General features: G+C 51.1%; 5 protein-coding genes across 5 annotated transcripts; 2 read left to right on the top strand and 3 right to left on the bottom strand.

Moving 5' to 3' along the window:
• Positions 1-305: 305 nt before the first annotated feature.
• PC9H_007680 (uncharacterized protein) lies at positions 306-2002 on the bottom strand (the record flags this gene model as incomplete). Its single annotated transcript, XM_036777208.1, has 7 exons — positions 306-959; positions 1008-1108; positions 1160-1313; positions 1368-1482; positions 1682-1727; positions 1840-1882; positions 1952-2002. The coding sequence occupies 7 exons, from the start codon at positions 2000-2002 to the stop codon at positions 306-308; spliced, it is 1164 nt and encodes a 387-aa protein (XP_036630828.1).
• A 674-nt stretch (positions 2003-2676) lies between these two features.
• On the top strand, positions 2677-5745 carry PC9H_007679 (uncharacterized protein; the record flags this gene model as incomplete). Its single annotated transcript, XM_036777207.1, has 12 exons — positions 2677-2868; positions 2926-3038; positions 3086-3333; positions 3387-3701; positions 3751-3980; positions 4029-4110; positions 4160-4280; positions 4331-4595; positions 4659-4826; positions 4880-5109; positions 5173-5385; positions 5439-5745. 12 exons carry the CDS (start codon positions 2677-2679, stop codon positions 5743-5745), a joined length of 2484 nt encoding a protein of 827 aa, XP_036630827.1.
• A 1702-nt stretch (positions 5746-7447) lies between these two features.
• On the bottom strand, positions 7448-9622 carry PC9H_007678 (uncharacterized protein; the record flags this gene model as incomplete). The annotated part of the gene is made up of 4 exons (XM_036777206.1): positions 7448-7861; positions 7910-8142; positions 8192-9314; positions 9368-9622. The coding sequence occupies 4 exons, from the start codon at positions 9620-9622 to the stop codon at positions 7448-7450; spliced, it is 2025 nt and encodes a 674-aa protein (XP_036630826.1).
• An 861-nt stretch (positions 9623-10483) lies between these two features.
• PC9H_007677 (uncharacterized protein) lies at positions 10484-11047 on the bottom strand (the record flags this gene model as incomplete). The annotated part of the gene is made up of 1 exon (XM_036777205.1): positions 10484-11047. The coding sequence occupies one exon, from the start codon at positions 11045-11047 to the stop codon at positions 10484-10486; it is 564 nt and encodes a 187-aa protein (XP_036630825.1).
• Positions 11048-12426: 1379 nt separating this feature from the next.
• PKH3_2 (pkb-activating kinase-like protein) lies at positions 12427-14988 on the top strand (the record flags this gene model as incomplete). Its single annotated transcript, XM_036777204.1, has 9 exons — positions 12427-12795; positions 12844-13030; positions 13084-13228; positions 13278-13366; positions 13427-13505; positions 13558-13723; positions 13776-14452; positions 14503-14812; positions 14869-14988. 9 exons carry the CDS (start codon positions 12427-12429, stop codon positions 14986-14988), a joined length of 2142 nt encoding a protein of 713 aa, XP_036630824.1.
• Between the last annotated feature and the right edge of the window lie 323 nt (positions 14989-15311).

Here is a 15311-nt window from a genome sequence, read left to right as displayed (position 1 = left end):
TGGATTGGCGAACACGGCTATCAATTATTCTCATCGACTAGTTGCCTAACCTGACTCAGTGACTGCTGTTATCTTGCTATCATCGTGCCTCGAGGCTTGTTTGTGGTACTCAGAAGGCCGTTTTGTCCAAGATAGATAAGGTCTATCGATTAAAACAAAGCGGCATGGGTTGTCTTCAAAAAGCTAGTAGAACATACATGTACAACGAGAACAATCGCTGATTTAGGTTGTCAGATGGGAAAAAGTGGAGTCGTGCAGGGAGGCAAAGAGGGCTGCGCGCCCTTAAACAATCATCGGAATTGTTTTCAATCGGAGGCATATCCATCGGAACTTCTTCGATGGCGGTGCCTATGTTTACGCCTGCTGGATTGGAGAATCACGGTAGTAGGGCCAGCAGCTGGTGGCATACCACCCATCATAGGTTGCTGCATCATATACGGCTGCTGACCATAGCCCATCGACGCGGATGGGTTCATCATGGGCATACCCGCGCCGTACGCACTACCGCCAAAGGCGCTACCTGCGTAACTAGGCCCATATCCTGGAGCGCCACCAGCAAACCCGCCAACGCCAGGTTGCATGGCAGCATTTTCTGGAGGGAAGGATGAACCATATGGCGAGCCGAAGGACCCATAGGATCCTGCACTGCCAGGATACCCTCCACCCATTGGAGGATATCCACCAACAGGAGGTGGCATACCGTAGGCAGAGCCTGCCTGACCGTAAGGCATCCCGCCAGGGGGCATCTGGGGAGGAAGGTTTATGATGGTTGGAGAGCCACGGCCACGGGACAAGGAACGATGGCGAGAACGAGAGCGGTATCTTCGTGAGGACAGTAGTGGATCATCCAGAGCGTACGGATCACCGCCAATAGATGATGCATAGCCAGAACCACCAGTGAACGAGCCAGCGCGGGAGCGAGGTCTAGAACGATATTCGTCTTGGCCATCCTCGCGAGACTAAGTGATCGTTAGAACATTATGATGGTGTCAATGCTGTGGGCGTACCTGGTAGAAGATGATCGATGCGGTTGCGGCAGCGGCATCTGACGCTTCCGTCCTAGCGTAAGTATCGTAAGGGGATTGCGTATACTGCAATAAACGCGCAGCTAAATTTGTTCGTCAGTCTGTTTCCATGACACAAGCCGGAAGCGAGGCACCTTCAGCGATTGCGAGGCCTATCAGGCCTTCACGCTGCCTTTCCAAATCCCCACTCAGTGGCTCGTATATTGAGCTGTTGTGAATCCAAGTACGATAGGCTTCATAGGCGGCAGCATGTCCAATCTCTGTCGGTCTCATGGTAGTAAGTTCACCCTGAATGAAGGAAAACAGTCAGGGCGCAAGTTTGTGTGATGGACAGATACCCACCAAGCCGCCATACGCTCGGCGATGCCAGTGTCTAGCCTCGTTCAACCCGACGCCTAGTCCGTGCATGCCGGGCTGGTAATTTCTCACTCGTCCCCAGGCATGATCATAGAGTGATCTATGGGATTCAGTTTTGTGAGAAGGTTGCTGTGAGATGTACATAGACTCGGATTTTTTAAGAATGGATTTTGGGAGTTTGTGGGACCCTGCGGTGGTGGGGTTGGAGGAAGATGGTTGCGATAGAGGAGCGGGAGGGGTGGGTGCAGGCAGGGGGTTCGAGGGGCGGGGGCGGGAGGAGTATGAAGAAGTGGGCTTACGGGTCTGGAGAGACTGCATGGGCGCGGTAGTAGTCCATGCCTCCCCCTTCCAGCGTTTAAGTATGTGAAAGGTCGAGTAGTGGATTCGTAATGCATCAAGTCAAAATAAACCCAATATGTCAGTGACCACTCAGACAGATAGATTGACGTGAACCTACAGCCAGGCTGGGGTTGGAAGGTGGGGGGCGGCGGGGCGCCGAACTGGAACTGTGTCACATCATGGGTTTAGATTCAGGACGATCCGGCACCGGGCACCACGACTATGCTGACCTGAGATGTCCCCCAGCCAGGAAGCGCATTTCTGTAGTAGTTGTAGGCCATCTGGTGGTGCAGATGAGAGTTCAGATGGTGTATCCTTGCTTTCCCGGACTCTTAAATCAGCTATCATGTGACGTCAAGCCATGGGCGGTGTCCGAGTTGGAGGCGACGCGGAGACTCTGAGTGCAGGGCGACAGCGGCAGGCGCCAATTTTGACTGTGTCTTGCTTGATTCTCGGATCTGAGAAATGCCATACACAATCGCCGCATTGCAGAAGGCAGCAGAGGTCACATTGATTTGATGGTGGGGGTCCTGAGAGAAAACGTGTTTAGAGACGAGCCAGTTACAAGTGGAGGAGACGGAAACGAGGACGCGTAAGCCGGTCACGCCGCTCCAGCCCATGCTCCGCAAGAATCGAGGACTATCGAGGAGAGGCTTTGGGCAAGAGTGCACCAGTAGAAAACATTTATAGCAGTCACGTGCAAAGATAGGAGTATGTGACTATTCATTGTTGCGCACATCATCAATTCATGAACTTGCTTTCTACCTTTGCCTCGAAGCCCAGGTCCAGAAGTATATCCGTTACTTGCACGCCCTAATACCGCAAAGCTCTGTGGCGCACCATTTTCACAGGATTCCACCAGCCTCAGTCTCGACATCGGTCGCAGTTGCGGAATTTTCAGAGTCCAGACTGCTTGAGCCACTGAAGTAACTGACCGTTCAGCGATTCATCAAGTATGGCAGCCCTAAAGGCCGAATACTCGGTATTCGCGAATCTAGAATTTGACCCCAATGAATTCGCGAACTCGATCCTTTCGGGAGACGCACTTAAGTCGCAGCCAGAACCTCCGGCGAAGGAGGACATCTCAGAGGCCATCGCGAAGCTGGATGCTGGAGTAGATGATGTATCCAAACAGATCAAAGCCCTGGTGAGTCACGGCTGGCCTTTGTTAGATCACCATGTAAAATATATTCGAGGCGAATAGGTTACGGATCACCACCAAGAGCTGCTCGCGCAAGTAGCTCGCGCAAATGACCTCGGTAGCTCAATTACTTCGGTGCGGTCAGGGCTTGCGGAGCTCGACAAATCGATGGAGAAGTGAGTCCATTCGTCTCCCTCGAATCCCCGTGTAACCGACATTACAGGTTGACCCAGAAAGTACGGACACCGTATACAGCACTGCAGACTCACGCGTCACGGTTGCAGAAACTACAGACAGCCTCGGACCTCCTTCGTAGAACGTCACGCTTCGTCATACTTACGCGTCGGCTTCACGTTCAAATGGTCGACATGAACAGCCCGAACAAGGAGGACACTGCAACCGTGACCATTGAGGGAGAGGACGAGAAGGAGCGTACGATTGCCAAAGCCGCTCTCAGCATCGCTGAACTAGGTGAGGCCGTTCGTCTCTAGTCGCTGAAATATCATTGAACTTTCGAGTTACAGTCGCCCTGCTTGACCCACCCACTGCCAGCCCCGATGAATCCAATATCTCGCTTCGCTCGATCAAGGCAGTCGCAGCTCATATCCCCTTCATCGAAGAGTCGCGTGACAAGGTGACCGACGAGATGCAAACCATGGTCATCAATGGCCTGACGACACTGGACCAATCCCTTCTTGCATCCTCCCTCCAAACGGCGTACAATCTTCGTATCCTTCCTGATCTCGTACAGAATCTCATATCTGACTTGTCACAAGCGGTCGAAGAACGTATTCATAACGCGTTCGACCTGTCACGTATATCGAAAGAAGTTTCCAAAGGTATTTGTACCTTCCTTGAACACAGTTTATCGTACTCACGAATCAATAGAACCTATGTCTAACAATGCACAGTCGCCACCGACGTTGTACAGGTCGCGGGTCCGCACAGAGCCAACAAATTTGACCGTTCCTCAATATGCTGCCGCACTATGGTCCCGCCTAGAGAATATGATCGAGGAAATGGCAGGGTGCTGTGATAAGGTCTACACGTTAGAAAAGGTCCTCAAGATCAAGAAAGACACCGTAACTCATGTTGTCTTTTTGGATGAGACTATGAAGGTAGTTTCTCGTCATCCACGGTTTCGGATGTATCTGACGAAGTACTAGCTTCTAGAGAACACGCCTAGCGCTTCATTCTGGACATCACTCAGCCGGTCTCTCGAGAAGCATGCACGAGACGCATCCAAGAGTTAGTATTTTAGTACATCAATAGATTTCAATTGTTGACTGGATGCCAGATTCATCGTTCTTGCAACAAACGCTGAGCACCGGGTATCCACGCTTGCTGCGCCTCTTTCACGAGTTCTTCGCCAAGATTGCGGTACACACGGATACTATATATACCCACAAATTCCAAAGGTATGGTAGCGCTATACTCCCCGAGTAGCCACATACTCAACATTCAATAGTCCAGAGACGGTGCTCATCCTCCGGGCTTTATCGAACTTTGAATCATTATACCTTTCTCGATCGGCAAATAAACTCAATGAGACTGTGGGGCAAGCCTTGGCGGGAGGAACACGCAATCCTCCAGGTTTGACGGAAGGCACGAATGTTGCTCGTGCAGTGGTCAATGAGCTCGATTCCGCGCGCTTTGATCCATTACTCGTTCGATCAGTGGCGAAGAACGCGGTGACTTCCTTGGATATGATGCTGACCAGGATAGACCCATTAGTAGGCAACTATCCAAGAGTCCATTTCCGATGCTAACCCTCGTTTGTGCGGCGCGATTTGTAGGTGGTGCGAGATCGTTCGGCGGTGTCTTTAGTAGGCCCAACGGCTTCAGTTCAGCAAATCACGAATGGTCAGATTGTCAATTTCCTGTATCACTGTTGGACGCGGCTACAAAAACTTGCATCGGAATACACCGATAGCGTGTATGCCATCCTCAAACCCAGCATCGACGTAGGTCATCACGATAGCCTTGAACTCTCGGCTGATTCGCGGACCTCATCTAGAACATGCAACTTGCTTTCCAGCGGATCATTGACCCTACGCTGACCGCCATTCGGAGAGAAGTTGCCGCGATTATTGCGCGCCTCCATCGCGTCGACCTCAGCAAGTCCATCGACTCGATGACTGGTCTTGGCGGCGCAAGCATCTACATGAAAGACCTCGTCGAAAAACTCGCGTTCGTGAAAGCGGAAATTCTACCAACTATCAATATCGGGGAAATCACCAAGCCATGGTAAGGGACCAACCCTGCGCCCCCTCCGAGCGCATACTTCATACTAACCAATCATAACTCAAGGGTTGTGTCCATCGTTCAATATGTGATTCGAACATTCGTCTTGCATGTCTCCATCGCAAAGCCCCTCGGCGAAAGTGGGAAGCTCCAGCTCACGAGTGACATGACGGAGCTTGAGTTTGCTTTGAACGCCCTTATGGTTGACCGCGGTCAAAACAAACGAGGGGGAGACCTTGAAACCGTTGGAGAAGACTATCGCACGCTTCGTGCATTACGGTTGGTCCCCCTTCTCAGTCGTGTCCTCATAGGCGCTGATTACGATTTTATAGGCCGTTGCTCTTCCTCGAGAACTCCCAGTTGGCCGAGCCAAAGTACACCGCAGGCTTGCCACCACTGATTGTATTGCATCACATCCTTGTTCGGTCACCTATACCTCTACCGCACAGTCTTCACGGTTGGCAGGAGGCTGAATACGTTCGCTGGGTGGACGAGCACTCGGACGCAGAGGCGTGGACATTGGTCGAAAGTGGTCTGGCACATTGGGAGAAGATATCTGGGAGTGAGGGGAAAGAGAAGGCAGTGGCTGATGAGTATATTCGACTAGCTCGTACGGTACTTGGTAATGTCAAAGACTGAAGCTGACCTCCTCTACTAGTCAACTTAATTATATTCTGTTTCTACTGTGCAGAAGTTGGACTTCGTGCCTTCGACTTTTGTATGTTACTTTTAACTCGTTCTGCTTGAGCGGCAGGTTCGTCCTTGAACCGAATAAGCACCCGTCATCTAGCTTTTGACGGGCACTTAGACCTGAGTCACAGGTCAGCATCTGAACCGTATCTGAACCTACATACTGTAGGTCACCAATAAGCATACTTACCTGGACCAGGTGGTCTCGTTTGGCATGTATCTGAGCGAGTATTGAGTTTGGTGTCTGTACTCGACGGCCCTGATTCGGTTACAGAGTATTGGGCATTTGTGGTGGAATTCAGATGGCCGCTGCATGGACTTATCAGAAGTATCTGGCGCCGTCGTAGATGGGGTATTCATTGACTTGGTGACTATTGCAAGCGCTCTCGCTCTCCCCTCGCTCTTTGAGCCAGGGATCGACAATTGGGAAGTGCAAGCCCTTCTGGCGTTGTCGCCTCCAACTCAAGTGCACCTTGGTGGGCGTTTGCCATACAGTCGGCCTTCGCACGCCGCGCCTCCTCTCGTTCCCGTTCCCTCCGAGCTCGCTGTGCAAGAGATCGCCGATTTATACTCTGGCCATTCGGCGGGTCAGTTGGGCACTGAGCAATATTAGCGGCCTCCGCCATTCGTTGAGCGCGTTCGCGTTCCCTACGAGCTCTTTGCGCAATAGATCGACGGTTGATAAATAGGGGCGCTACGGCTGGTGTTGGAGTGTTCCATACCGGAGGACTGCCGGCGGGCTGGACTCGTTCAGCGCGTTCGCATTCCCTCTGAGCAATTTGGGCGAGAGAGTGAAGGCCCAAAGGAGCGGGAGGAAGGGTTACATTGTGCACAGTCGATGCTTGCAATGATTTCGCCAGAGGTACGCGCCAACAAAAGGTGTGGGGTTGATTGTTCTGCCATTGAGTAGATGCGGCGATGGGTGTGCGTGGCAGGATTGGCCGATGTAGCGGTGTCTTCTGTATATAGACGTGAACAATCCAGCAGAGTCATAGTCTCTGAAGGACTCACAGCTGTAGGAGCCAATAAGTTCGCGTCAACGTTCTCGAAACCGTTCTCGTCATGATGTCTACTACAACGATGGGCTTCCGGGATCCGGCATGTGCGTAGTATATGTTCCTCGTCTTCTCTTTTCGGGAGTTTGTGGCACACTGCGAGTTGCTGCTGATGCTCTAGTGCTGAGGCAGGATCACTATAAGGTGTCGGTTAGTTATGGAATCCAGTGACAAAAGTGGTAGAATATTGTATGTTGTAACATTTACAGAGAAACGGGAAACATTTACAGAGAATATCGTGACCACTGGAGCAGGCGCGATTGTTACCTCGTTGGTTCCTTGGTATCGCTGTCTGTGTCGCCGACGCATAAAGTCGATAGATTGTCCATGGGTTGGAAGGCGGCGCTGGAGACTGGCCGACGGGTGTTTATGAATCACTGTTTGGCCGCATTCTCGCAATTTCCACGGGGCGTGCAGAGCAGCAACTGGCACCGGGGGAACCCAACCAGGTAGTTCTACAAGGTAGTTTGCCCAAAGCAGGCTGACAGTTCAAATCTTTATTCTAGACATTCTGAAGCAACGCATGTGTACGACGTATGTGGTGCGTAACGCAGGAGGCATCTATATTTCCAGATCCCTTCTCCGTCAATTTTGATTTACAAAGAGTGATATGCGGTATCGAAGAGCTCGAGGAGCACGTCATGCGTCAAAGGCTTGGGCTCCCGTCCACAGATATAGGCGAACTGTGCATTCAGTGCAGCTCTAAGCCCTACGTATAAGTTGTGCATCCCTTGAGGCAGCATCTCTTGATAGGCCGCCGGCGGTCTAAGTGGTCGGAGGCTGACACGAGCATCGTTTATGTCCGTGAAAAGGAAACGCCCATAGGATCGCACAAAGTGCTCCCTTAATTCTGCCTTCACTGCTTCAGCGAGGCCCGACTGACGTTGTAGGTGTCGGCTGACGGCGTATGCCAGGACCCATACGAATGATTCTAGGTCATGATGGACTTCATGCCGAACTTTTTGCCCTAACCCTTCTAAGAGCTCAGCCGCCATAAACTGAAGGGTGCCCTGCGGAAAGAGTGTCATTCTAAATATCACATGAGAAAGCGAACTCACTGTCATTTCAGCACCACGCTTTGCGTCTTTGAAAACCGTGTGTGTCGCGCTTGTGGCAGCGTCTGGCGCAATCTTCATCGAGTGGATTTCCGTAATTGTATTGAGCCTGGCGTACTCTAGGTCCATCAAAAACCCTTCCATTCCATTGGGTGGGTTGTCCGACGACGATAGCATAATGTTACCAGCGCTGATATCGCGATGTAGAACGCCCTTCGAAACCAAGAATTTATGGCCTACAAAATGAGCGTTCGCGATACTGAGTAGAGCCAAGGTGCGACACACCTTGTAGTGCCGCTCCCATACCCCGAAGAAGTCCCTTCAGGTTCTCGCAATACCATAAAGCTCGACCCTGCGTCGCAAGTACGAGTCGGTGTAGAATAGGTGTCTGCGGCGCAGGCGGAGGGATGATTGAACCGCCTAGGAAGAGGTAGCGTAGGTTGTTGACGCTGATAGCTTCACCGCGTCCTGGAAAGGTGACATCCGCTCCAACCCTGAACTCAGCAATTCCTTTACGATGGGTACGAAGCGGATCAGCTGCCATCGCACGCACCAAAGTCACATAGATGTTGGATTCGGAGTCACGGTGACTGCGTCGCCACGCATTCTTAAGGATGAGGACCTCCCATGGACGAGGAATATCGCTGCCATCCATGGCTACCACTCGCCACACTGTGGTACCTCGTCCCAAGTAGGATAGTGAACTCCATATCGGTGGGCCTATCGTCACCCATGTGGTTGCGTCAGTCTCCTGACGCTTCGTAGCACCGTCCATCAAGTAAGTATCACTAGTCTTGAGTGTAATCTTGTACGACGGGAATTTTTTTGAAGCGGTTGGCATGCCTTGTTCCTCCGACAGCTCGTCGAGGGTCTTGCGAAGCTGGGAGTCCTCTGGCAAATGCAATTGTTCAACGGTCGGATCACGACCCAGCTCGACATCTGATAGGCCATGACCTAGTTGGTATACAACTCGAATGAAGACATCCAGGTCATTGCGAAGGTGGTAGGGATCTGAAAGGCAGACGCCGTCTTGATCGAATATGGCAACCATGAAGCGAAAGCCGTAGATCAGCAGTCCCACCGAGAACACGCGGAAAGGATCGGCAGACAAATGAAGACGCGCATAATCGGCGCCTTGGACCACTGTTTCAGGCACCGTCGTTGTTCTGCTAGGTTCCCCTTGAAGTGTGCTCGCTTTACACTCCACAAACGCGCGTACGTCGCGCCAGTAGAATGAGTCAGGAGTGCAGCCCCTTGTAAGAGCCGCGCCATCGGGGTACGTTAGAGGAAAGCCTGCGGTATGCTCTTCGCCCTTGATGCCTGCCTTTGCCGAGCAACGAAACGTCCCTCTGCTAGAGCTATCTTGCGAGTCGTGACGATAGGTGGCTATGAACTCGAATAGCTTGTTCTGCACATACTGAAGCGTAAAAAACATGTCTTTTGGGTTGGATCTAAACATACCAAGGCAGGATACATCTTCTTCTCATCTCGTTGTCTATCCATGCCTTTTTTTAGATCGGCTTTACTTGCCAGCGTCTCTAATTCGTCAAGTTTCTTGGCGCACTCGACAACACAGGCATCTCGACAAGAGTCAACAAATGCTTCATTGACAGAGCTGAGGCGAAGTCTTTGAACCACCATTTGTGGGACTCTGGTAACCTTGCCGTCTTCCCGAAGCCGATTGCGAAGAAGGCCACGAACTGCATCTGCAGTCATCGTTTGTACAGAGATAAAACTACCGTTTCCGGTTGTGATCACCGTCAGTCATTTCTTTACTTGTTATTGAGGAGAAGGAAGAGGGCACCCTTTTTATATCCTCATCCTCGCTGGATCTCGATGAATCCAACGGGGCTGAAGATAAGGAATCCGAATTCATGACCAGGCGCTGTTGTTTCATGAACATCAGAGTGCGCCATCGATGATGATAGAAAAAGAATCTACGTTGTGTTCTGGAAATCAAATCTGTGACTCACTCGAATCTACCACCCTGCAGAGGGTATAGCACAGCATCCAAACCCAAAGTCGTCCATCTGCGTTGTAGGCTGTTGTGGGTGGTTCAATATTGCCGGTGATCACGTGTCGCCGCGGACTTTGAAAGGCTTCGAGAGGGTATATGTAGATGGAACACAACGAGCATCCTGTGAGATTCCCGGATTGCAGGCGAAAATCGTACGGCAAGGCAAGGAGTATATGGCGAGCATCCTGATTGCGGTCGTATGTAAGCTATTGCTTGGGGGAAAGAAAAAACGAATACTAGTAGGGTAAACATCTTTGGATCTACAATATGCAATATGTTAGTCTCATTTTTGACTGTTAACGGTTTGGATATCATCTCCTATTTGTTCGTTGTGGGTGGTCAAATTTCTCACCCAGGGGTCCCACAACTTTACATTCGCAATGGTCCGAGTGATGATCAGGAGTCGCTTTGACAATCCGCCACACGAGATACCACATGGTCCCGAGTCACTGATTGTAATTCAAGGAGGATACTCTTACTCTTGCAGTGCGTACAAAGTAAGGCTGCATCTCTGTTTCGCTACACTCTCCGCTGCCCTCGCTGATGAGAGATTAGCAATTTCAACTGCCCTTTTCGGTGAGTCGGCGGAGAATCCGTTGACGGGGGATGGTCAAATCGTCATCGCTGAACGTGGTAGCATTGGAAGAAAAGCACAGGACAGGTGGTACATTAGTCGGTGGAAAGAGGGTCAAAACAGACTCCTCTAGCCGCAAATCGCTGGTACCAGGGACTCTGAAATCAAAGACCAGCGAAAGCGCATCTTCATCGAATTCTGTGAGCTTCGTCCAGGCTTGCACACGCACGTAATCGTGCAATTGGCGAGTGTTGAGGCTCAGTGCAAACTGGCAATGGCTGTCGGTAAGATTGGGAAGGTTTAGGTATATGGCCGCGACAATGGCCGTAGAATGCTCTGCTTCTATTTGCTTTTCAGAGCACCAGAGTTTGATGGTTTTAATACACGGTGCCGTGATACATGCCATCCATGCAATATTATGCATATTGTTATCCGTGATGGATAGGTCTGTGAGGCTAGGGAGGTTTATCGACAGCGAAGGAGCCGGTCCCACTGGTTGTGCTAAAGCATTTGTAAGAGTGAGAGACGATAGATGGGGAAGGTTGTTCATCGCGGAGAAGAAATCAGTGGAGTTTGGAAGCTCGCCCCCTGTTACACAGGTACAGTCGATGGCCAGAGAGTGGAGAGGGATGAAAGATAATGCCGAGTTGCTTGCACAGATATAATACTTCAAGGTCAGATTTCACAATGCTGGAAATGCATCTGCAGAAAGTGTGAATGTGGTTGCAAAACGAGAACCGGAAGCGTTTTCGAGCGCGAGTGTGTCAAGCAGTGGGGTTGGCTCGGACACGATCCGCTTCAACCACTCGGAACTACATATCAAATTCATCTCTTTCACCTGATGCAGGTGGTCGAGCAAAGCCGACACGTTCTCGTTTTTGGCCCACCCAGTGGTCCTCAGATGCAGCGGAGCGGACCTGGCGCGTTCTACTTGGCCCCACTGCGCCTTGTCCAACTTTTCTCTATATATGTAGCTCCAGATCCGATGGCCTAACTAACTTCGGCTACATTGTTCGAGCTTATTCTTATCGTTTCCTTGACTTACTTTCCAAGAACCACAACGTTGACAGAGTTGAATGAGCAGTGTGAGTGTCGGGGATTGAACGCGATGGTATCTCTAAAAATACCTATTTTGGAAAGTGTTGCGTTCAGAGTTCGCTGGCCTGGGCATCCCGTGCATTGGTCTTGACCGTCATGTGCTGTGCCACACCCGTCAGCAACATGCAATTCTCCTTCCAGAATTGGGACCTTCGACCGGGATCGCGTTAAATTTGAAATAAGTAAAGTCGAGATGATCAAGTACGTATCGCCGCGTCGTTTGCAAACGCAGCGTACGATAAGGATGTTTTTAGACAGAAAACTCCTGCAGTATGGGGTTCGATCCGTGTACAATGGATGTCGAGGATGACTTCGTTTAAGAGACGCCACCGGAATACTGCTTGGCTGCGCTGTCCTAGCTCGCTAAAACCTGAGCCGTGCGCGATCTGCGACCCACCTTTGGATGTTTGTATACCTGCGGGCGGCTGGGTTAAATCAAATAACCTTGTTTTACGCGCCCTTCGGGGAGTGGCCGTATGGTGATAACCTTTCAAGCGTATTAAAGCGGGATAGGGGGTAGGGGCACCGGCTATTGGCTCTCGAGAAGCCCGTCCCAGTCCACGCCTCTGGCACGACTCTTGGTCTGGCAACGCGTGGCAGTAAGGACGCAGTGGTGCACAATCCGGGCGGTGTCTCGCAGTCGGCTTGGTTTGAAGTTCGTCGTCGGAAACACCGCTTGACAGCTGCTTGTACGCCGTTCTGAGCGCAAGGCTTGGAGTGGATCCGGCCGAAGTCGATCTGACCGTGGGAACAAATGTAATGGGTCCCTTATTACGCTCTACTAACAATGATAGTAATGGTCACTAATTCTCATTCCTGAAGCGGGCCTTCATGCCCAAACTCGAGCCGTCTCCAGAGCTCACGTTCCCCCCGACGCTAGCAGATCTCAGCAGGAATGCGTCGGTCATCTCGACGTCCAGCTCAGACTCGGGCTCTCCACATATCGTGACCACTCCGAAGGCGCGGCCGCTGCGTACCTTCACCTCGCCTCGTTCCAGGAGTCCACGAAGTCCATCAGGTGTCCGCGCCTCCTCTAAACCTCCTGCGTACTTGAATAAGGAGTTTGGTTTGATGGACGATCCTGCTGAAGTCGAGGCAGCCACGGCACGCGCGCGTTCGGGCTCTCGCAAACCGCAAGGTCTGCCATCGGTCAGAGATTTCGCATTCGCGGCCACATTGGGCGAGGGATCGTATTCGGAGGTGAGTTTACCAAGAGAGACCGTTCTAGACATATTCACCGTACCATAGGTCAAACGGGCAACATATCTGCGAACAGGCCAGGAATTTGCTGTCAAAGTGTTGGATAAAGCATTCCTCAAACGCAAGGGGAAGATGTCTACCGCTCTGGACGAGAAGAACGCCTTGGTTAGGCTCAGTTCTGGTCACCCTGGCATCGTGAGGCTCCACCACGCCTTCCACGACCAATATCAATTATGTACGTGCGTTTGGTTTGTTCTAGAGATATCAGATAACTAAAAAAAATCGAAGATTTTGTAATCGACCTCGTTCCCAACGGGGAGATGCAAACACTCTTGTCTCGCATCGGCTCTCTCTCGATAACATGTGCTCGCTACTACTCCGCACAGATCGTCGACGCCCTTGCCTTCATGCATGCTAAGAATGTTGTCCACCGGTAGGTTGGAAGTGCACTAAAGAGTTCGCCTCTAATTTGCCGCCGGTAGGGACCTCAAACCGGAGAACCTACTCCTGGACGAGAACTTTCGTATCAAAATATGCGATTTCGGTACGGCTAAGATTCTAGAACCAGGGGGTCCGTTACTGTCTTGCACCTTGTTTGGCATATCTATTCTAATACCACACCGTTATCTAGCTGAGCCCGATCAAACTTTCGTGGGCACTGCACAATATGTGTCGCCGGAAATGATACAAAAGAATGAAACCAGCTTCAGGTAATTAATGATTTACGCTGCTAATAAATGGCTTTTTCTAATTTTTCTATAGCGTGGACTTCTGGGCATTGGGTTGTATCATATACCAAATGATAGCGGGTCGCTTCGCTTTCCAGGGCCTCTCTGCATACATCACTATGGAGAAGATTAAGAAGGTCGAATATGCTTTCCCAGAAGGTTTTGATGAGGAAGCGAAGGACTTGGTTCAGAAGCTTCTGGTACCTATAGTCGCTAATTGGCTAGGCCGTGGACTTACTCGGGTTCTTCTAGGTCCGTGAACCCACTGAACGCCTGGGTGCCGGTGCCCCTGGCACTCCATATGACATGCACGCCTTGCGTTCACATCCATTCTTATCGGTGATTGAATGGGAAACCTTATGGAATGGATCGGTGCCTCGTCTACAGCCTGGGATGTTGCAGAAGGATCATCCCCTGGCCAAGGGAAGCGGCAACTGGGAGGACATCATCTCGACCTGGGACGACATGACCAACGGTGACGATGACGACGAAATCAACTGGGCATCCGATGCCGACAGACATGGGCCGCTATTCTCCCGGCAGAACGGATTCGGTCAACCCAACGGATACAACACCGTTCCTATACCGGTGGTGGATATTGGACCTATGGACGAAATAGCTGACTATTCGGATGCACGTGCTGAGAATGTAGCGGGTGTTTCGCCATTGGAGCACGAATCGGTGCGAGAAGAGGTTGCGGAAGCTAGGTTAGGCCAGTCTGCTGGGCAGGATGGGGACTCGCCGCCTGGAACGCCGTCCACTGCGTCCGATGGTGCAACGGAAGAGAGATTGGGATTGGCTATGAACTCACTCGGGCTTTACTCCAAGCCGCCATCCTCGATGCCCCCAGAACAAGCGGATGACGAACGAGGCCGTAGCACCTTACCAACTCCTCTTGAATTCAACGACCCGATTAAGTCCACTGATATGTACGTTCGCATTGTGTCGCTTTAACCGGGACTAATCACCTTCAGTTTAGCTTACCATTGCTGCAGGAGGAAGAGAGGATTTTATTCAGATCGCTCGTCGAGTCAAGATCACTTCGCCGTCGCGCGAGTAAACTCATCGCTCGTTCCGTCACCGCTTTCAAACCAAAGACGCGACATCTCGTTCTCACTACGAAGCGTTTGCTGTGCATCAAACAGCGGAGAAAACACGGCGACACACTTCATGTGAAGTACGAACTTAGCCTGAAACCATCGGAGAAATCGAAGGAGCGAGGAAAAGACATCCGTGGATACGTCATGAGCGTAGCATCGAAGGGGGGAAGAGAGTTCGTCGTCCTCACTGTGCGTGCGGCGTCTGTTTCTCGGAAAATGCCACTCCACTAATCAGACCTTCTTAGTCTATGAAATCCCAGTCGTTTGCTGCCGAAGACGCAACAACTGCCCAATTGTGGATAGAGAAGATCGAACAAGTAGTGGAAATGTACAAAAGCAACCTTCCTTCGCAAGCACGGACATAGTACTTTAAGAACTTTCCTGGCCGCGAGGTATATTTTTGATATTCTTCGCATGCATTGCATCGCGTAAATTATTTGCACTTCTCTATTTCCTTTTTTCCCTTTTCATCGGTCTCGCGGCGTACGATGTGCATAATATGTAGTACCTTGGGGATTCTCGTACTTACTGTAACGGACGAGGGACAGACAAGTAGCATAGATCAACGGATTAAATACCAGTCATAGGCTTGCTGACGTGGCGCGCGCCTAATTCTCTGAGCTTACTACGGTGTACGCACTGGGTGCATATCGATGAGAACTCATATGCGCCCTCCTAGCGCTCATAG

Source organism: Pleurotus ostreatus (assembly GCF_014466165.1).
Source record: "Pleurotus ostreatus strain PC9 chromosome Unknown scaffold_5, whole genome shotgun sequence".
Lineage (NCBI taxonomy): Eukaryota > Fungi > Basidiomycota > Agaricomycetes > Agaricales > Pleurotaceae > Pleurotus > Pleurotus ostreatus.
Note: the sequence above shows the minus strand (reverse complement) of the source record. Positions and strands in the feature narration are given on the sequence as shown.